This window comes from Rhinichthys klamathensis, unplaced genomic scaffold (assembly GCF_029890125.1).
Source record: "Rhinichthys klamathensis goyatoka isolate OS25496 unplaced genomic scaffold, OSU_Roscu_1.1 h1tg000201l_1, whole genome shotgun sequence".
In the NCBI taxonomy this organism is placed as follows: Eukaryota; Metazoa; Chordata; class Actinopteri; order Cypriniformes; family Leuciscidae; genus Rhinichthys; species Rhinichthys klamathensis.
The window spans coordinates 1,111,566-1,132,739 of NW_026606727.1; the positions used below are offsets into that span (position 1 = coordinate 1,111,566).

General features: G+C 40.8%; 1 protein-coding gene across 1 annotated transcript in view; it reads left to right on the plus strand.

Moving 5' to 3' along the window:
• The first annotated feature begins 3,056 nt into the window (after positions 1 to 3,056).
• Positions 3,057 to 21,174, plus strand: part of cps1 (carbamoyl-phosphate synthase 1, mitochondrial) — a 52,331-nt gene continuing 34,213 nt past the window's right edge. The window contains exons 1-21 of the mRNA XM_056263227.1: positions 3,057 to 3,378; positions 3,558 to 3,667; positions 4,002 to 4,146; positions 4,341 to 4,430; positions 4,499 to 4,555; positions 4,637 to 4,729; positions 4,805 to 4,894; positions 4,984 to 5,112; positions 5,399 to 5,505; positions 11,029 to 11,170; positions 11,640 to 11,717; positions 11,912 to 12,010; positions 12,109 to 12,204; positions 13,257 to 13,446; positions 13,534 to 13,691; positions 13,842 to 13,970; positions 14,551 to 14,695; positions 16,623 to 16,833; positions 17,843 to 18,041; positions 18,244 to 18,420; positions 20,045 to 20,163. Of these exons, the coding sequence (XP_056119202.1) occupies positions 3,286 to 3,378; positions 3,558 to 3,667; positions 4,002 to 4,146; positions 4,341 to 4,430; positions 4,499 to 4,555; positions 4,637 to 4,729; positions 4,805 to 4,894; positions 4,984 to 5,112; positions 5,399 to 5,505; positions 11,029 to 11,170; positions 11,640 to 11,717; positions 11,912 to 12,010; positions 12,109 to 12,204; positions 13,257 to 13,446; positions 13,534 to 13,691; positions 13,842 to 13,970; positions 14,551 to 14,695; positions 16,623 to 16,833; positions 17,843 to 18,041; positions 18,244 to 18,420; positions 20,045 to 20,163 (2,657 nt within the window). The 5' untranslated portion in view covers positions 3,057 to 3,285. The remainder of the gene's footprint in view (positions 3,379 to 3,557; positions 3,668 to 4,001; positions 4,147 to 4,340; positions 4,431 to 4,498; positions 4,556 to 4,636; positions 4,730 to 4,804; positions 4,895 to 4,983; positions 5,113 to 5,398; positions 5,506 to 11,028; positions 11,171 to 11,639; positions 11,718 to 11,911; positions 12,011 to 12,108; positions 12,205 to 13,256; positions 13,447 to 13,533; positions 13,692 to 13,841; positions 13,971 to 14,550; positions 14,696 to 16,622; positions 16,834 to 17,842; positions 18,042 to 18,243; positions 18,421 to 20,044; positions 20,164 to 21,174) is intronic.

Consider the following 21,174-nt stretch of genomic DNA (forward strand, 5'->3'; position numbering starts at 1 on the left):
AAAGTTTCAAAATGGCTTTATTAATTTAATCCACTTTAACCTTGCATGCAAGCCTGCATGGTTAAAACCAGACCATTCTCAGTTGTAACTGAGTTATGGTCTGGCAAAGCGTCATAGACAAATCATTTCCAGAGGGGCGTCACCAACGGACGTCGCGGATAGACCTAAAACCAATCAGAGCGGTGAAGGAGATGACGTATGCAGAGCGGCGGAGAAACATCTCCGAGTGTTGTTCTTTGCTCGGTTTTTAACAAAAAGGAAACTTTCAAATCGCTTAAAACAGACACGATAGCTGATTCGAACGAGTGATGTTCGACGGCGGCATCCATCTCTGTAATGTAGGCTACAAAATCTGCTTCAAAATCCCAGCGCTGTCGTCATCGTGTAAAGCCCGCCCCAACGTTTCTGATTGGTGCCTCGATTTCGACGGATTGGAAATGGGCTTGAATGAGCTCTTTGCCAGACTAACTTTCAGAGCAAATCTAAATTTGCCGGAAGTTGTCTGGGTTTTCCCAGGCTACTTGCATGCATCAAATAAAGTTTTTTTTTTTTTAAATGGTCACTCATTTTATTCTGTTGTCATCCATGGAGGAAAGACACGACTAATGAGTTTAGGTAGAGACCAACATGGCCTTGGTTATTTTCAGACCCTTGTATATGGCTGGGGATCTTTGAAAACAGCAAATGGGATCCCAGCCAAAATGGATGGGCTCCAGAAGAAGAAACTAACCGTATTTGTGTAGTGTGAGCTATAATAGAATGCTATGCATTTCTGAAACACCCCATACCCCATAATCACTTAGCAATTTTCGGTCTTATTATGCCAGCAGGCTCTTAGAATAGAAAAGGGCCACTGCAGGCTATTTTAAGACAGGGATGTTCTCTCCATTGAATTTCTCATGTAGACACAAGGATCACATTGTAGAAGAATCATTCAATGTAAACATGATGATTTCATGTTTAATGCTAGATTCAGCTGGATGCTAGATTTACTTATTTAAATTACGAGGAACTGCATTATAATAACTCAGTGGATAGCATATTCTTGATAGTTAGGGTTTTCCCTCATTATAATAATGTTAAAACTCAACAAATGCTGTTTAATCATCGCTTGGTATTTGTTTCACAGATCTCATGGAATCTCAACAGTAGATGAGATTTCATAGGGTGACGACTAGAGGGCAGTGCACTGTAAAACAATGGATCAGAGTTTGGCTGGTTATTTTCTACTGTATGCCCCTGCTGGTAGAGGCCGTAACTACACCAATATGGTGGCAAAAAGTTTATTTCTCCACTAATGGCAATTAAAAGATAGCTTTCTTGCATAAAACATATAAAATTAAAATATTTCCATATAGTATAGTACATGCTTTACCAGTTCCCCTTTCTGCCTCAAAGATCTGACCATCCAAAACACAAAAGGTACGGTAAGTGTTAAATGAATAACAGCATTCCGGAATGAAACCCATTGACAAATACCCTAAATATGGCCACAATATTTGCACAAATATAAAACATGTAACCAGAACTAAACTAAAACACAAACTATAATTGCAAAAACATGTGAACAGGTAAATGAGAGACCCTCGTTTCTGACTGAAATGGTATGGTCCAATTTCCTGGGGTTGCATAAAGTTGGAGCCAAAACTTTTTGTGATTTTTAGTGGTGATTTTATGATATCTAGGAATTCAGGTTGATTCGGACACTTTTTGCCATTAAGGTGGCTGGGGAAAAGTGTCCCAATCAACCTGAATTCACCCTAATATTCTTAATATAAGTCGTAAAAGTTTTGTAGTCTAATTTTAAAGAGTTTATAATTGAGATAAATTATATACATAAAGTATAATAAAACAAATCAAACAAAATGTTGATGAGACCATGTTTCAGCAGTGTGCTACACATCTGTTACACAGAACCATGGTCTAGTTTGTGGTCAAGTTGACACTGCTTACAACCTGCCACAGCCACAGTTGATGTTGTTCCTGTCTGAAGACTTTGTCTTTGCTGAATGGTGAAGCACATTATGTGTTGTTTCTGACAGACTGCTGAATCCACCAGAGTGGCGGCCTTGGAACTGAGCCCTCCCAGCATGCTCAGCAAAGTCCTGCACAGCATTAATCCCCTGATAGGGCTCTCGCTATTGTCAGAAGGAGAGGAAAAGAGCAGGGATTTGCTCACTGTAGCAAACTGTGGATCAGGGTTGCAAATGTGAATGCATGGTTAGGAAGTGCTGTAGTTTCATCAGAAGTCTGTGTGCTTCTCCTTTAAAAGGCATATTTGAGCTTCCTTTTAAAAATCCTAAATACAACATATGACAGTTGCTTTAGCCTGTGGTCTGCACTGGCTGATGCAATAAGGTTTTGTTTGAATTATATGGACAGTGACACAATATGGCTGAAGTGCAACTTAAATTGCAGTACTAAACAGATTTATACATTTATATTATATTTTATTATATTATATTTTTGGTGATATTTGAAGTTTAATTGATGTTATGGTTTTACTATAAATCTACTTAATGTGGATGTTGCAACAATAAAACTGCATTTATGCTTTTCATTATTGTAATTATCTGTGTCATTTTAGTATTATTTATAACTATAGCATTAATATTTTAATAATAGAGCATTTTTATTTTTTATTTTCAGTTTTTTTATTTTAATTTGATTTTAAGTTTTAGTAATTTGTTATCTTTTGTCAATTTAAATAGTTTTTTAAATGTTATATTAAGTTGATTTTTTTTTTCAGTTTTAGTAATTTTAGTACCTCATTAGTAAACGTATTTCATTTAGTTGCCAAGGCAACACTTAAAGGTTTTCCATGTAATATATTTAAACTTCATTTGAGCTTTATTTCAATTAAGATATGTAAAAAAAAAAAAAAAATATTTCAGCTTTAGTTAAAAATAAAAACAGTTTTTATTGAAATATATTTGAAAATATGGCATCAAAGTTTAAGTGTTTGGTCATGCTTTATTTTACCGGGAGTTATATATATGATTTACAATCTTTAATCGCTGATAATGGCAACAGTTATTCAATAAATACCTGCATCGTCTTCTGCCGTCGAAGTGAAACTGACCAATCAGAGCACAGCGCGTTGAGTAAGCGATGAGAGTGTGCTCGCGCTCTCCATCTCCAACTTTACACAGCGGCAGCAGGTGGACAGAGCGCGCTGTGTTCACTGGTGGTTTGAAGTATTTTGAACCCATTTCAAGTTTATATTCACACATAGTTTGAAAATAGCGCATATTTTAAGGAGAAAAACACATTTCTGGACAGAATATGTCAAAAATCTTAACAGTCTGTGGAGTTGCCAAATCACTGAGGCTGGGATGGCGCAACTGGAGAACATCAACGAGGTTGCTCAGTTTTAAGGTGTGTTATCTTTGAGTTAATTGGCTGAGCGCATTAATTTACATGATATAAGGTAAGAAAGCTTTTGTGAAAATTTAACTGTCAAAAATCCTGGAAATCCTTAAATTTTGCTTCACGTTGCACATCATGAATTCCTTGCCTCAGACACATTTGTTGCCTAAATTAAGTCTAATGTCCAGACTCAGACTGCACACCTGGTACTTGAAGATGGGACCAAGATAAAGGGATTCTCCTTTGGTCATGATCAATCTGCAGCTGGAGAGTTGGTCTTCAACACAGGACTAGTTGGGTAAGAAGGGACCCTCTGAATGTGGTCATGCATTAATATAGTGTTTTGGCAGCTGTGGAAAAGTGCAAAAGAAACAACTTTCCAGATAAACAATCAGTGGCAACACTCATGTAATCAACCAGTTACTTTGTCAAGTCAATAATATACAGAGGTTACTGTCATATCCATGCAATCAAAATGGACAATTCTTGTATTTTTAGAGTAGATGATTGCAGTATTTATTATAAATGATTTATCTATGCACATATACGTCACAATAGGGAAGAAAAGACTATAGCAAGTTTAGATTGAAGCTGACTTTAAGCATTTTAAAGTTTGTTTATCATCTCTCCAGCTATCCCGAAGCTCTGACAGACCCCAGTTACAGAGGGCAGATCCTGACCCTCACCTACCCCATTGTGGGAAACTATGGTGTTCCCAATACACAGGAGCTGGATGAACTGGGACTGAAGAAAAATGTGGAGTCTGATCGCATTCAGGTGAGCTGTGCAGCTCGTACAGTACTAGCAATGTGAAGATCATGCGTTTGATTATTAGGGAATACAAAAACTGATCAAATATATACCTTGAATGCAGTATAAGTCACTTTTGGATAAAATTGTCAGCCAAATACATAAATGTTAATATATTTGCAGTCATGATTGTTTTTTTTCCATGTATTTGTTGTTGGAAGGTGTCAGGATTGCTGGTTCAGGACTACAGTCATGAGTACAGTCACTGGAACTCTGTAAAATCACTGGCTCAGTGGCTTCAAGAGGAGAAGGTGTGTTTCCATATATTCTACTTCTACTTACTTACAGTATTTAAAGCGTTTTTTTTTTTTACTTACAGGTGCCGGCACTTTTTGGGATAGATACCAGGATGCTGACAAAGATCATTAGAGACAAGGTCAGAATTTACACAACTTTGAAGTATGCATAGTTTGTCCTAAATACATTCTGAAGGTTCCTATTTTTTCCCTCTAATAAGGGTACCGTTTTGGGTAAGATTGAATTTGATGGTCAGCAAGTGGAGATCACAGACCCTAACCAACGGAATCTAGTGGCTGAGGTCTCTACCAAGGTAACCTGCATACTCGATCAAATTGCTGTCACTGCATTTTCAGTGAGTGTTCACCATGTCTCTTCCTGCTTTAAGGATATTCAAGTGTTTGGGAAAGGTAACCCAATCAAAGTGGTTGCTGTTGACTGTGGAATCAAGCACAATATTATAAGACTACTTGTCAAGGTAGGGGATTTTGGCTGTGGTCTTCTTCTGTGGAAGCAATAGACATTATAGCTAATCATATTTCAAATCTTTTCATTTGTATATCATAGCATGGAGCAGAGGTGCATTTAGTGCCATGGGACCAAGACCTGATGAGTTTGGAGTATGACGGTCTCTTCATTTCCAACGGCCCAGGAGATCCTTCACTGGCAAAGACCTTGATTCAAAATGTTCGCAAGGTATGATGCAATTGAACAATTCATTTGGAATCATTCATCTGAAACAACTTTCATTTTCTGCTGACATCAATTAGGCCACACTGGTATTCTTTCATTTAATGTGCTGTTTTTCTTGGAAATATGTTACATTACAGAAGTAAAGTGGTCTGCAAACAGAAAACATTTACATTAGAAAACAAGTGAAAAAAAAAAGATTTAAGTTCAGCTGTAAACTAATATGGGAATTTGAAAATTAATAAATTTTCACTATGCTCATCTTTCATCGTCCCATCATATTGACCTTCAGGTGCTGGAAAGTGACCGTCCTCAGCCAGTGTTTGGTATTTGTATGGGGAATCAAATCACAGCTCTGGCAGCTGGTGCACAGTCTTATAAACTACCAATGGGAAACAGGTACTAATATTATTATTATTATTATCTGCTATATAATCTGGTACATAGACCCTCATTTACTGTCAAATTTGATTCCATGTGGGTCTGGAAATGGAATACAAGACAAAAAATACCATGGCAGAAGAAGAGAAAGCATAACGTCTCAGGTTACTACTGTAACCATAGTTCCCTGAGAAAGGGAACGAGACGATGCGTCACTTGACGCTTTGGGAACGCCCCCAGCGTGCATGCGTCTGAGCATCAATGTCAACTAGTCCAATGGAAAGAATGAGCGTCACGGGCGGGTGACGTCATGACCAGGAAGGGATAAAGGCTCACCCGGTGAAACGCGGCATTAGCTTCAAAAAGTCGAAGCAAGCCGATCACAGGGAAGCAGGAAGTATGGCAGGGTGACGCATCGTCTCGTTCCCTTTCTCAGGGAACTATGGTTACAGTAGTAACCTGAGACGTTCCCTTTCGAGGGAACTCGCGATGCGTCACTTGACGCTTTGGGAACGAGAATACCCAAACCGCCAGAATTCCAAGTACCTGAGTGTCAGTCTGTTGAAACTAAGCACTAAGCACCTGAGAACCTGGGGCAGCATCCAGGTCCAAACTGTAAAACCTGACGAATGTGAGCGGTGAGGACCAGCCTGCCGCATCACAAACGTCTTGGAGGGAAACCCCAAATAACAAGGCTTTAGAGGCCGCCATACCCCTCGTTGAGTGAGCTCTGACCACCAAGGGACACGGATGGTCAGAGTACTCGTATGCAAGTGAAATAGCCTCGACTATCCACTTGCTAACCGTCTGTTTAGAAGCAGGAAGACCCTTCTTAGGTGATCCAAAGCAAATAAATAACTGGTCGGACTTCCTCATAGACGATGTCCGATGAACATAAGTATCCAGTGCTCGCACTGGACACAAGAGGTTCAGCCTTTCCTGGTCCGCAGATGTAAAAGGAGGAGGACAGAAAGCCTGCAGCACGATAGGCCTCGGAATCAAGGTCGGCACCTTAGGGACGTATCCCTGTTTTGGATATAAGAACGCCTTGACCATGCCCGGTGCAAATTCAAGGCAAGTGGGGGAAACCGAAAGGGCCTGAAGGTCTCCAACTCTCTTAAGGGACGAAATAGCTAGCAGAAAGATAGTCTTAAGGGTAAGAAATTTCTCTGAAACCGAATCTAAGGGCTCAAATGGAGCCCTAGACAGGCCTTCTAGTACTATTGCCAAATCCCAAGCTGGCACCCTAGTGCGAGTTGCAGGCCTCAGCCTCAATGTGCCACGAAGGAAACGTGTAATCAGGGGGTCTCGACCCAACGATGTACCCCCAACCAGGGCGTGGTAAGCCGCAATGGCCGCCACGTAAACCTTAAGTGTGGAAGGACATAAACCTGACGTAAAGCGCTCCTGCAAGAACTCGAGTACTGTGTTCACAGAACAGTTAACCGGATCCCACTGATGTCGGTGACACCATACAGAAAAAACTTTCCATTTCAGCGCATATAGTTTCCTAGTAGCTGGAGCTCTGGAGCTTAGGATGGTCTCAGCAGCCTCAGCTGAGAGACCACTCTCTATGAGTTGGGCCCCCTCAGAGGCCAAACCCACAGGTTCCAAATCTCTGGTCGAGGGTGAAATATTGTGCCCCCGGCCTGAGACAGAAGGTCTCTCCTGATCGGGATCTCCAAGGGAGGACCGTCTAAGAGATGGATCAGGTCCGCAAACCAGATCCGACTCGGCCAGCGTGGTGCTACAAGCAGTAGGCTTATTCCGTACTGGCGGACTTGTTCCAGAACTCCTGGGAGCAGAGCAACAGGGGGAAATGCGTACAGACGTAGCCTCGGCCACGTCTGCACCATAGCATCCAGCCCCAGGGGGGCTGGGTGAGTAAGGGAGAACCAAAGTGGACAGTGCGTCGTGTGCTGAGACGCAAACAGATCCACCTCTGCTTGGCCGTAAAACTCCCAAATTTTTTCCACCGCCTCGGGGTGGAGTCTCCAGTCCCCTGGCCTCAGCTCCTGCCTCGACAGGATGTCTGCCCCCACATTCTGGTCCCCAGGAATATACACTGCCCTCAGGGAGAGTACCTTCCCCAGAGACCACAGGAGGATCTGGTGCGCCAGTTTGCAGAGCGGACGCGACCGCAGACCCCCCTGACGGTTCAGATAAGAGACCACTGATGTGTTGTCTGTTCGTACAAGCACATGATGGCCCCTCAGGTCTGGGAGAAACTGTCTCAACGCATTGAAGACAGCCATCATCTCCAGGCAATTGATGTGCCACGAAAGATGATGACTTTTCCACAGACCCTGAACCGAGCGGCCTTCCATTACCGCTCCCCAGCCGGTGAGGGAAGCATCTGTCGAGATCGTAACTCGATGGCAGAGAGCTCCCAACACCGGACCCTGGGTTAAGAACCAGTGTTTTTTCCATATAACCAAGGCACGAAGGCATCGCCGCGTGATCTTGATCATACGAAGTGGGTTTCCCCTCGGGGAGAACCCCCTGGTCCTGAGCCACCACTGCAAAGGTCTCATGTACAGCAGGCCAAAAGGAATCACGTTGGACGCTGCCGCCAAGAGACCCAACAGTCTCTCGAACTGTTTCACAGTGCGTGACTGGCCTAGCTTTAGCTCTTTGGTGGCTGTCAGGATAGCAGCTACACGAACGGGCGATAGAGTGGCCCGCATCGTCACTGAATCCCATACCACACCAAGGAAAGTGGTTCTCTGTACTGGAGAAAGAACACTCTTCTTGGCGTTGAGCCTCAACCCCAACATCTGCATATGGGCGAGAACGACACCTCGGTGCCGAACCGCCAACTGCTCTGATTCCGCCAGAATCAGCCAGTCGTCGATGTAGTTCAGAATACGTATGCCCTGAAGCCTGAGAGGGGCTAGAGCTGCATCCACGCATTTCGTGAACGTGCGGGGTGATAAAGCTAGACCGAAAGGAAGAACCCGATATTGGTATTCTTTGCCCCCGAAAGAAAACCTTAGGAACTTCCTGTGCTGAGGGAGGATGGAGACATGGAAGTAGGCGTCCTTCAGATCTATCGTGACAAACCAGTCCTCGGATCTGATTTGAGTCACGATCTGTTTGAGTGTCAGCATCTTGAACTTGAGTTTCTGTACTGAACGATTCAACAGACGAAGATCTAAAATGGGACGCAACCCCCCATCCTTTTTTGGAACAATGAAATAACGGCTGTAAAAACCCGACTCTCTGTCGGGTGAGTACACCTGTTCTATAGCTTCCTTTGCTAACAGGGCCTTTACCTCTTGCTCCATTACCAGAGCCTGCTCGGGATGCACCACTGTGGGCAGCACCCCGTTGTAACGAGGAGGACGAGAACCAAACTGGATTCTGTATCCTTTCTCTACAATCTGCAGGACCCAATGAGAAATATTCGGCAGAAGCTTCCACGCTGCCAGAAAATTTACTAAGGGAACCAGCCTCTCGAGGCTGGTCTCTGGTGTTATCGAGACAGCCAATTCCGGAGCCTGAAACATAATGGCAGGAACTACCTGAACTGGCCGCTCTAAGGCCCCCCTCAGAGGGCGCGAAACCGATGCTGTGCCGCAGCATAGCATCAGCGACTCGCTGGAGACCGCTGCGCCCTGAAGCACCAAGGGTGGCAGGGTTGGCAGAACGGTCTCGTGAGGACCCCGAAATGGAACGGGCACCGTATAATGAGGTGTACACCGCTCCACTTCGGTCGGGGCTGTCCTCACAGGCCTGATGCATGAACATCAGGACCTTTTTTTTTTTTGAACCGAAGTCTTCTTCGCCTGAAGAACGGTCCTCAGATCCGGCTTCGACTTAGAAGACTTCGGTTGAGAGGGTTGCGTCCGTCTCCAGTCTCTACGTGGAGGTGCACGAGACGCAACACTCTCTTTCTGATGCACACGATATGATGAGCTCGACGGCTGGGGCTGCTCACGCCCAGCAGTCCCAGGGGGCTGGACCCGGCGAGGGAGAAACTTTTTAAAAACGTCCGCTTGCTTCTTTGACTCCTGAAATCTCTCGACGACCGCGTGGACTGCGTCGCCGAAGAGACCAGAAGGTTCAAGCGGAGCATCTAATAAAAAAGCTCGATCTTTTTCTTTAATATCAGACAGATTTAACCATAAATGTCTCTCAGTAGCTACCAAGGCTGCCATAGACCGCCCAATTGCTCTGGCGGTCTCCTTAGTAGCCCTGAGAGAAAGATCGGTAGCCCGACGAAGTTCACGAATATCGTCATGACTGACTCCCTCACTACTATCCAGATCCCCCAGCAGGTCAGCTTGATAAGCCTGGAGCACTGCCATAGTATGCAGACATGCTCCAGCTTGACCTGCTGCCGTATAAGCTTTGCCCACTAACACCGAAGTGGCTTTAAGCGGTCTAGTGGGCAAAGCCGAGGCTTTCAGAGACGATGCGGGACCAGGGGAAAGATAACTGGCTAAATTCTCTTCCGCCTGGGGCATCGCCTCATAACCATACTCTTTCAGCCCTCTTATTCTCGAATAAGTGTTAACATGAGGGCTGAAAAGACGTGATGAATATGGTTTATCCCACGATTTAGAAATTTCATTGTGTAAATCGGGAAAAAATGGAAGCCCTCGTGGTGGAGATAATGTGGTGGAAGATAAAAAGCGCTCATCTAATTTGCTTTTGGGACGAGCGCCCTTCTTCTCAGATGGCCATTCAATATTTAACTTCTCTACAGCCCGCGACATAACATCCACCAGCTCATCATATGCTGGGGAAATAAATTGTGAATCTCTTTCCCCCATGTGTGTGCTTACACTCTCCACACTCATCGCATCAACCTCCTCGGAGGAAGAGCAATAAAGTAATGGAGGGCTCTCTCCCCGGGCGGAAGAAACCGCAGAGCGTGCTTCCGACACCGGGGAGAGAGCACTGGATCTCTCGGGTAAGGAAGGAGAAAGAGCCCTCGGACCCGTCTCCAACCCCTCCGAAAGATCCTTTTGCGATCCCCAGGAATGCATTCTCCGCGCTGCCTCAGCAGACGCGGGTCCTGATCCCTGTGGATCGCGAGCCTGCCCACTCTCTTTATCAAAGAGTGACAGGCGAGAGCGGAGCATGCGAAGCGGTAACATCTCACAATGCTGGCACTCAGCCCCCTCGAAGGCTGAGACCGCATGCTCCACTCCCAAACAAACGACACAAAGCTCGTGTGTGTCCCCACCCGTTAAATAACGCGGGCAGGGAGAAGCACACTGTTTGTACACTTGTTTAGTTTCCATCCTTTTCCGCAACAGACAACAGTAAATAGACAGAGACAAAATGACACAGATCGCTTGCTGAGACACAGAAGCTAATGCCGCGTTTCACCGGGTGAGCCTTTATCCCTTCCTGGTCATGACGTCACCCGCCCGTGACGCTCATTCTTTCCATTGGACTAGTTGACATTGATGCTCAGACGCATGCACGCTGGGGGCGTTCCCAAAGCGTCAAGTGACGCATCGCGAGTTCCCTCGAAAGGGAACTTTTGTCATTTGTAACCTTAGACTAATTAAAAATATTTTTTTGCAGAGGCCAAAACCAGCCAGTTGTGAACGTGATGACGGGCCAAGCTTTCATCACAGCTCAGAATCATGGGTATGGCATAGACAGCGAGTCTCTACCTCCAGGCTGGAGTCCTCTCTTCACCAATGCAAATGATGGAACCAATGAGGTCTGTGTTGCTGGATTTAACCTAAAAGGGATGCTTCACCCAACACTATTTAAATTCTGTCATAATTTCCTCACCCTTGTGTCGTTTCAAACCTGTTTAACCTTCTCTCTCCCACGGAGCATGAGTGAAAATGTGAATTTTTCCATATAATGAAAGTAAAGGGGAGTCATTCTGTCAGACTCAAAAATGTTGTCATTGTTGGATGAACTATCACTTTAACTGTGACTGACTGTGGAAAAAATAATTAAAAGTGCCTGGAAGGTTTTTTAGTGATGCATTTCGCTTCTGTGGTTGATCTCCTTTAAAGTAACACCTCATTATAGGTTTGACTACTATAGCGTCTGTCTTTATTGATAATTAACTCTTAGGCCGTTTAGAAAATATTCATATTTGTAAAAACCTTTTGTTTTGCTTTTAGAGGAATCTAGGTTAACTCCAAACACTGTTTTTTTCTCTTCTACTTTTCCAGGGCATTATGCATAATACCAAGCCAGTGTTCACAGCACAGTTTCACCCTGAGGCCAAGGGAGGACCCACAGACACAGAGGTACCGCAGCACTGTCAGAGGATTGTGAAGAGTCTGATCTTTTTGTTTTTCATGGCTGAATGTCCTCTCTTGATCATGTTGTGTTGAATCCTCCATAGGGATTCATACATGACTGCCCTACACAGCGGGGTGCTGATTATTTCATTAAAAACCAGCCAGTGTACTTGAGCACTTTCTTCAATTATCTTTTATAGTTCCTGTTTGATGCTTTCATCTCTCTGATAAGGAAGGGGAAGGAGGGGAGCATCGCATCTGTGATGCCAAAGAAACCTGCTGTTCCTCAGAGAATCCAGGTGGGGGAGACAAACTACATAAGTTGGAAGTCCTCTCTGCTGTCACGTTGTGTTGAGTACAGAAACAGACACTTGTTTGTTGTCCTTGTTTTATCCAGGTATCCAAAGTGCTGGTGCTGGGGTCTGGAGGCCTGTCCATTGGTCAGGCTGGAGAGTTTGACTACTCAGGATCACAGGCTGTCAAAGCAATGAAGGTGAGCTGTGTTGTTTATTTCTGCGGGTTCTACCTTTTTGCAGTGACCTAGTTCAGTCCTTCTCAGACCTTTCAGGCCAAGTATCAAGTCAGACCATCCAAGTACCACCTTTTCACAGTCATGCTGCCCCTGTTTCTTAAGCATTTATAAAAGCAAATAGAGTCTTTTTGATCTTGTTTCGGCCTTAGAATAATTTTTTGAAGGTTCAAGATTGTGTTTGTAAGTTAGCTAGTTTGTTGTCAATTGACTAGACATAGATGTGTTCACCAGCAAAAATATGTTGTGGTAAATCTGGTTGACCAAGGAAGTCTTGCTGGTAAAGCTAGTTGGGACATTAGCACACCATCATCCAAAACGGCAATCTTAAGGGCTGTTAGTAACACATAATGCCATGCTTTGATTAATATCAATTTAAAATAAATTAAAAAATCTCATATCCCCCCCCCCCAAAAAAATGTCTTGCTTTTGTTTTTCTCATATTTGTTTGTCTTTTTTGTGTTAGTGTTATTTTAGTATTATTTATATACTATTCTAATATTTAGCAATATTTTAATTAGCTTTTATTTTTATATTTTCAGTTCTTTTATTTTTTACATTTTTTTCTATTTTATTTTTAGTTTCATTTTGAGCAATTTTCTGCTTTTTAGTTTTAGTTTGAGTAATGTGCTTTTGTCATTTATTTTATTAGACTTTAAAAAAATGTATTTGTTTTTTAATTTTAGTACTTCAACTTAAAATTATTTCAGTTAGATGCCAAGGCAACATTTACATTTTTTGTTTGAGTAATATATTTATATTTTAATTCATTTTTAATTTCAATTACAGAAAATAATTTTTAATCATTTTAGTTTTAGCACGTGTGTGTGTGTGTGTCTAGGATTGTAAATATTAATAATAAAAATAATAATAATAAATTAATTCTATGCTTTTTATTAAAGAGTTGTACATTTCCAGGGTCATGTCGTGTACCACAGTTTGAGAACCACTGACCTAGTTGAAACAACAGTACAGGTGTTCTTTATCACAGCAGTGTTTCTTGTTTCTGTCTACAGGAGGAAAACCTGCAAACAGTTTTGATTAACCCCAACATTGCCTCTGTACAAACTAACGAGGTTGGCACCAAGCAGGCAGACACTGTGTACTTCCTGCCCGTCACTCCTCAATTTGTGTCAGAGGTGATCAGAGTAGAGCGACCCGACGGCATCCTGCTCTCCATGGGTGGACAGACGGCTCTCAACTGCGGTGAGCTATCAGCATCACACTTTACCGAATTTAACTGGACTGAAAGGATTGATTGATGGTACATTATGTTCCTGTACGTGGTCCCAGGGGTGGAGCTCTTTCAGAGTGGCGTCCTGCAGAAGTATGGAGTGCAGGTTTTGGGCACACCTGTTGAGTCCATCATGGCCACTGAGGATCGGCAACTCTTTTCAGATAAACTAATGGAGATCAACGAAAAGATTGCTCCCAGTATTGCTGTTAAAACGGTGAGATGCAAAATGTGGTACTGCTCAAAGTTGTGATGCTGTCTTATTTGAGGTTTCAGAGAAACTTTTCAAAGTAAATGCTACAGTTGGACACTGTTTGATTAGATATTTGTCTTTGATTATGTACTGATGATCCTTTTTGTCTGGAAGGTGGCAGATGCCTTGAAGGCAGCAGAGGAGATTGGCTACCCTGTCATGCTGAGATCAGCTTATGCCCTGGGTGGCCTGGGTTCAGGCCTGTGTGCTAATAGAGAGAAGCTAGAGGACACCGCTCGCAAGGTAAGCACTGTAAAACATCACACAACATGATGTTAATTATTTCTATTCATGTGGATGCTCTGAATTAAAATATGATCTGCTTTATGATCAGTTATAGTGTAAGAGCTGAATGTTTGCTCTTGAACAGAGAGATTTTTTTAAAGAATGTTTCATGTTTGAATTAAGAGGTCATGTTGTACGTTTTTCTTTTCTTTTAGTTTTTTTCCCCAATGTCCACTAATAATGTTTTTTTTTTTGTGCCAAATATTTTTTGTCTAATTCTTTTTTTGATGCTTTCTCCTATTTAAATATGTTTCTAACTTATTTGTCTGCTTTGGGTTTTCTGTCGGGTCCATTATATTTTTCAAATGCTTCATGCATCAATAAACCTACATTTTTGCAGCTTAGGGTCTCAATAAATGGCCTTTTTTCTCTGGGTATGAAGCTGAGTTCTGAAAGTTTCGGTATGTGTTCATAGTACACCCTTTTATCTCAAGAAGACCAAGGAAATTTTGATTCCTCTTGATATGGATGCTTTCTAGATGGTTTGGCATGATGAAAGTGGGTTAAGTCCTTTCACTCCTACTCTGTTCTGTTACAGGCCCTGGCCATGAGCAGGCAGATCCTGGTGGAAAAGTCCCTGCTGGGCTGGAAGGAAGTGGAATATGAGGTGGTGAGAGATGTCGCTGATAACTGTGTCACTGTCTGCAATATGGAGAACTTTGACCCTCTGGGCATCCACACAGGTACCTATGTAGAATAAAATCTTGTATGCATGCGTGTCAGTGATGAGAGACATTTTTTATAAAAAAAGTAGTTTTGCATAATATTTTATTATTTTATATATACACTACCGTTCAAAAGTTTGGGGTCAGTGAGAATTTTATTTTTTATTTTTTGGAGGAAAGAAATCAATACTTTTATTTATCAAGGAATAATTAATTTGATCGAAAGTGACAGTAAAGACATTTATAATGTTACAAAAGATTCTAACCCTAACCCTATTCATCAAAGAATCAAAAAAAAAAAAAAAAACTTTACAACTGACAGACCAACAACTGTTTCAACATTGATAATAATAATAAATGTTTCTTGAGCATCAAATCCTCATATTATACTGATTTGTGAAGGATCATTTGACACTGAAGACACTGACACTGGTGATGCTGAAAATTCAGCTTTGATCACAGGAATAAATTACACTTTACTATATATTCACACAGAAAACAGCTGATTTACACTGGAATAATATTTAATACTATAACTGATTTTTGTTGTATTTTTAATCAAATAAGCGCAGCCATGGTTAGCAGAAGAGAATTATTTTAAAAGTATTTAAAATCGTACCGACCCCAAACTTTTGAACGGTAGTGTATATATATAATTAAAAAGTATCAATAATATTTTATATATATAAATTAAAAAGTATATATATATATATATATATATATATATATATATATATATATTAGTGCTGTCAAACGATTAAAATATTTAATCGCATTAATGTCATAGTTAACTTGCGATTAATCGCAATTAATCGCACATTTTTATCTATTCTAAATGTCTCTTGATTTATTTTTGTCCCATTATTTTTTTCTCATTTTAATGCTCTTATCAACATGGAAAAGTGGATTGGCTTGCTTTGTGCAAATGTATTTTATTGAAAACAACATTGGCATATACTGTGTTCAATTTCACACTAACATTCTCACTTGGAGCAAATAATCTCTCACACAATGTAACACTGTCCATCAATAAAAGGGTGAAAGAAATACTGACGAGGTCCTGATATTGACGAGGGGGCGGAGAATTCGCATCAGCTGTGTGTGTGTGTGTGTGTGTGTGTGTGCTTGGCCATCAAGTGGTATTTCAGACTGGACGTGCTGCGATGATGATAGCTCAGTTCACAACGACAAAACACACACATCACTTTGGTCTCGTCAATGGAACCATTTGGCAACTTCTTAAAAGTAAACTTTCCATTCAGAATCTTATTGGCATCCATTTCGGCGTCTCATGCTCGTCATCCACTAAAAACGTGCGGCGTCGTGCCTGTTGTTTTGTTTCCGGTCTAGCTAGATCCGCTTGCGCTTTGGTCGACGAAGCAACAAAACGTCCTCACGCGGCGCAAGCCATTGAAATGAATTAAAATATACTTTTTAATTGATATATTTGAAGTATTTCAATAATGCGTGTGTTAATAGAATAATATAGGTTAGTTTAGGCTTTCAAATGGTCAAACACCTATGATATTGATAATTAAAAAAAATTACGAAATATGTAAAGAATTAATTTTTTTCTTTGATCAATATTTTTAAAATGTTTTCAAAAACATTGATCAAGACTTGCATGTAGTCTCGGTGTAAGGAAAATATTTTATTACTTTTTACCTCAATGGTTGCAAACTGTTTTTGAGAATGAAAATGATCTCTTGAAAAAAATTAATTGAAGATTACATTTTTAATAATTGGTAGTCACGCATGTTAAACTAGATTTTAAAAAGATGTTTTCTCCTCATAGTCTTGTACGTCCTTGTTTGTCATTGACCCCAGCATACACACATCCATATTCATACACCTTAAATACATTTGAATTTAAACACCAGTCACATCATATGCATTGAATATCCTCAAGCGCTTCAGTTAATAGCTCTTTCTGGTCATCTCAAAGGTGACTCCATTGTGGTTGCACCCAGCCAGACTCTGTCCAATGAGGAGTACCACATGCTGAGAGAGACCGCTATTAAGGTGGTGCGTCATCTAGGCATTGTGGGAGAGTGTAATATCCAGTATGCCCTGAATCCGTCTTCTCTGGAGTACTGTATCATTGAGGTGAATGCCCGCCTCTCCAGAAGCTCAGCACTGGCGTCCAAAGCTACAGGGTGAGATCTGCACACCAAAGTATTATTTAATAATACACCCATATTTTTAAAGTATACAAGCATAAATGCTGCTTTATGGGTAGCCACAGTTAGTTACTGTATGTCTTTAGGCACCTCACTGTTGTATTTGAGTTCATTTATTGCTGTATGGTACAGATTTAAGAGTGTAAATTGCTTTGGCTTGGTTCAAGTTTTACCTGAGAAACAGACGTTTCCCTGTGATCAACTGAAGGTGTCAGTTTCACACTGTCTTTGGTTTTGAGTTTTTTGTCACCAAAGTATTGAGAACTGACTGCAGCCAAAGTTCTGTGTATGTTGAGAGCCAGACTCTAAAAAACACCCACCCACCACTCTGTCTGTTCAGTGTGAAATCAATCTATATCCTTTTAAAGCATTGATGCCACAATTGTGTGGAATAAACAGAACAGATTTTGTTGTCTTATAAAAAGATTACTGTGAAGAGGCAAAAATAGTTTTAATACATTGTGTGGCTATTATTATAATTTATTTTTCTTCAAACAAAACATTATGGTGGGATTTTTGGAAAGCTTTGTTATTTAAATTGTGCTAAGGGCTAGGTTTATTAATATTTTCTAAATTCCAATAGGAAAAATTAAGTCATTTTAATTTATTAATATCAACTTTCTCAGATGTTTCTCCTTAAATTTATTAGGAGAAGTATAAGAGAATTTATGTTATATATGGATATCACTGCTTAGATAGTTTGATCATTGTTCAGTTTAGCAGACTTTGCTATATTGACAAAATTGGACACGGTTTGGGAAACTGCTGAGATCTTTTTTGAAATGCTAGAGGAGACGTGTGAAATTACTGGGGTCTCAGTCACAATTTCATTGCTGTCTAGGAGAAACAATTGAGATCTTAAAAGATGTCATTTTGGAGTCTGATGAAATGTAAATAATTATAAGTTGCAGTTGCTATTGTTCTATTATTGTAGATAATGTTATCCATTATATGACATGGCGGCTTTCTGACCCTTTCTCATTAGGTATCCACTAGCATTTGTAGCTGCTAAACTAGCTCTGGGCATTCCTCTGCCAGACATAAGGAATGCGGTATCGGAGCAGACCACGGCCTGTTTTGAGCCCAGTTTGGATTACATTGTCACCAAAATCCCTCGCTGGGATCTGGACCGCTTCCAAGGGATGTCTCAGGAGATCGGCAGTGCCATGAAGAGTGTTGGAGAGGTGCGGCAGTTGTCATGGCAATCGAACACTGCTGCTTTCTAGCACAGATTAAAACTAATCCAAGACCAAATTAGGATTTTAATTCTGTATTGCCAATTTTGTTTAAGTCTGTATCACAGTTAATTCAGTGCTGTTGATTTACAGAAATAGGCAAAAAAAGGCTTCCGTCTCCATCCTTTCCACTTATTTCCTCCCCTCACAGGTCATGGCAGTTGGCCGAACCTTCGAGGAGAGCATCCAGAAGGCTTTGCGAATGTGCCACCCCTCAGTGGACGGCTTTGTACCACGTCTGCCTCTGAAAAGAGCCTGGGCAGAGCAGCACGACATGCAGCGAGAGCTTTCCATGCCTTCAAGTACTCGCATCTTCTCCCTCGCCCAGGTTTGTGACTCAGAGCATTAAGAGATGTGCATTACAGTCTAGATTATTGATTCTGATTGTGCTCAACTCAACATGAGAGCCATGTTTAATTTAGACTCATGATTTATGAGTGAATGAGACAACAGTTTTTACATCAGTCCTAAATCTTTGCGTCCAGGTTATACCATCAGTTTGGGTCAAGTAAGGTTTTTTTTTTCAGCAAAGAATGTAAATTGAAAATACTAATTAATACATTTATAATGTTGCAAAAGATTTATGTCAAATAAATTATATTCTTTTGAACTTTCTATTAATCAAAGAGTCCTGGAAAAAAATGTCATAATTTCCGCAAAAAATATTAAACAGAACAACTGTTTTCAACATCATTTATAATACGAAATGTTTCTTGAGCAGCAAATCAGCATATTAGAATGGTTTCTGAAAGATCATGTGACTGAAGACTGGAGTGATGATGCTGAAAACTCTGCATAAATTACATTTTTAAATAAAATCACATGACAAAAGTAAATTTAAACTGTTATGATTTAATAATTTTATAATGCAATTCTGTGTCCTGTTTCAAAATTATTGAATAAAAAATGATTAAATTGTATTGTACTTTTGAAACCGATTTAAAAGTTAACTATAATATATTTATCAGAGTTGATTCTCAAGACAAAGAAAATGGCAAAACTACCTTAGGAAATCGAAATTGAATACAATATCTGTAAATTCAGTGTAAAAGTTGGGGTAGTTATATATTTCCATAGGTTATTTAACTAAACCTTAGTTTTAAATAATTATTATATAGAATCCTTGACTGTGCTTGGCCAGTCACCTCATTATGTGGTCAATTATTTTTGTATGATGTCCATTGAACTGTGTACTTATTGTCGCTGGCCACCAATTTCCTAGTTTCTTGTTGCTCTCAGCGATCTCTTTCCTCTCCTTTTCCTGTTTCAGTTTAAATCAATGTTTTGTACCTGTTTATTTACTTGTCTTGTAAGTAGCTGTGCAGTACTAGGGTAATGTACTGTAGTACTGTAGTCAGCCGGTCATTATTGCAAAATAAACCCCTTTAAGATGATACAAAACTGCTCTGTATCAACTGGACATTCATTAAAAATTAAAATTATCTGGCTGCCTAAAGAGAAAACAACCAACTTCTCATCAAAAAACGTGTTATGTGAGTGTCAAATGAACGCATTGATGCTGGCAGATTTATTAAGGAATAATAGGCCAAATCCTGTCAAGACATGAGACATCAATAACTCTCAAGGTTGGTCTCGCTTTTGTGGCATTAGAGTTTGATGTTAGTCTCCAGGCACATAATTTCATTCAGAGCAGGTTATGCTTCCTATTAAGCAGACAGGCTATTAAGTGCTGTGTCCTGATTGGCCAGGAGCCCCATCCCCCCCACAGCGCTACAGCAACAGCGAGTTACAGCTCATTGGGCTCTGCTCTGTATTCAAGGGACACTGCAGGCTAACAGCCAACAATCAAGAGACATTATTTCTCATTTAACAATGACCCCACAATTTCTTGTAGATCGCCATCATTTATTAGACAAGCCTGTTTATGTTCATGGCATTTATAGTATCGTTTGCTGATTTTAGACATTATGTTGATTGTTTTGTTTCTCTAGGCCTTGCACAGTGGTGTGACCGTTGATCATATCCATAACCTCACTGCCATAGACAAATGGTTCCTGCACAAACTGAGGCACATCACTGAGATGGAGCAGCACCTGGGTCAGTATAACAGGTGAGAGAAGTTAAGTCACATTCGGACGCTCATAACTGATATTAACAGACATAAATAAATCTATCTAATAAAAAATAGTTCTATCTGTCTGTCATCTATCTATAAATAAAAAATGAATGTTGAAAATAAGACAATTGAATTTTTAGCACCTTTTATTTTAATTATTTTATTACATTTGTTTTTAAATTGTGAAATTATATAACAGATAAATTATTAACTAATCACACAGCATATTCTCATTACTGGAATGCAAAAAAGGAATTTTCATTAGTGTATTAATTACTGGAATTATACACTCACACTCACTCACTTTATTAGGTACACCTTGCTAGTACTGGGCTGGACCCCCTTTTGCTTTCAGAACTGCCTTAATTCTTGTGGCATAGATTCAACAAGGTGCTGGAAACATTCTTTTAGAGATTTTAGTCCATATCGACATGATAGTTGCATTGCATCCGATCACGCAGTTGCTGCTGATTTGTTGGCTGCACATCCATGATGCGAATCTCCCGTTCCACCACATCCCAAAGGTTTTCTATTGGATTGAGATCTGGTGACTGTGGATGACATTTGAGTCTAGTGAACTCATTGCCATGTTGAAGAAACCAGTTTGAGAGGATTTGAGCTTTGTGACATGGTGCGTGTTATCCAGATGGAAGTAGCCATCAGAAGAAAGGTACACTGTGGTCATATAGGGATGGACATGATCAGTAATAATACTCAGGTAGGCTGTGGTGTTTAAACGATGCTTAATTGGTACTAATGGGCCCAAAGTGTGCCAAGAAAATTTCCCCACACCATTACACTACCAGCCTAAACCACTGATGCAAGGCAGGATGGATCCTTGCTTTCATGTTGTTTCATTGTTAACCATCTAAATCCAGATTCGTCAGACCAGGCAACATTTCTCCAATCTTCTATTATCCAATTTTCGTGAGCCCATGTGAATTGTAGCCTCAGTTTCCTGTTCTTAGCTGACAGGAGTGGCACCCGGTGTGATCTTCTGATCTT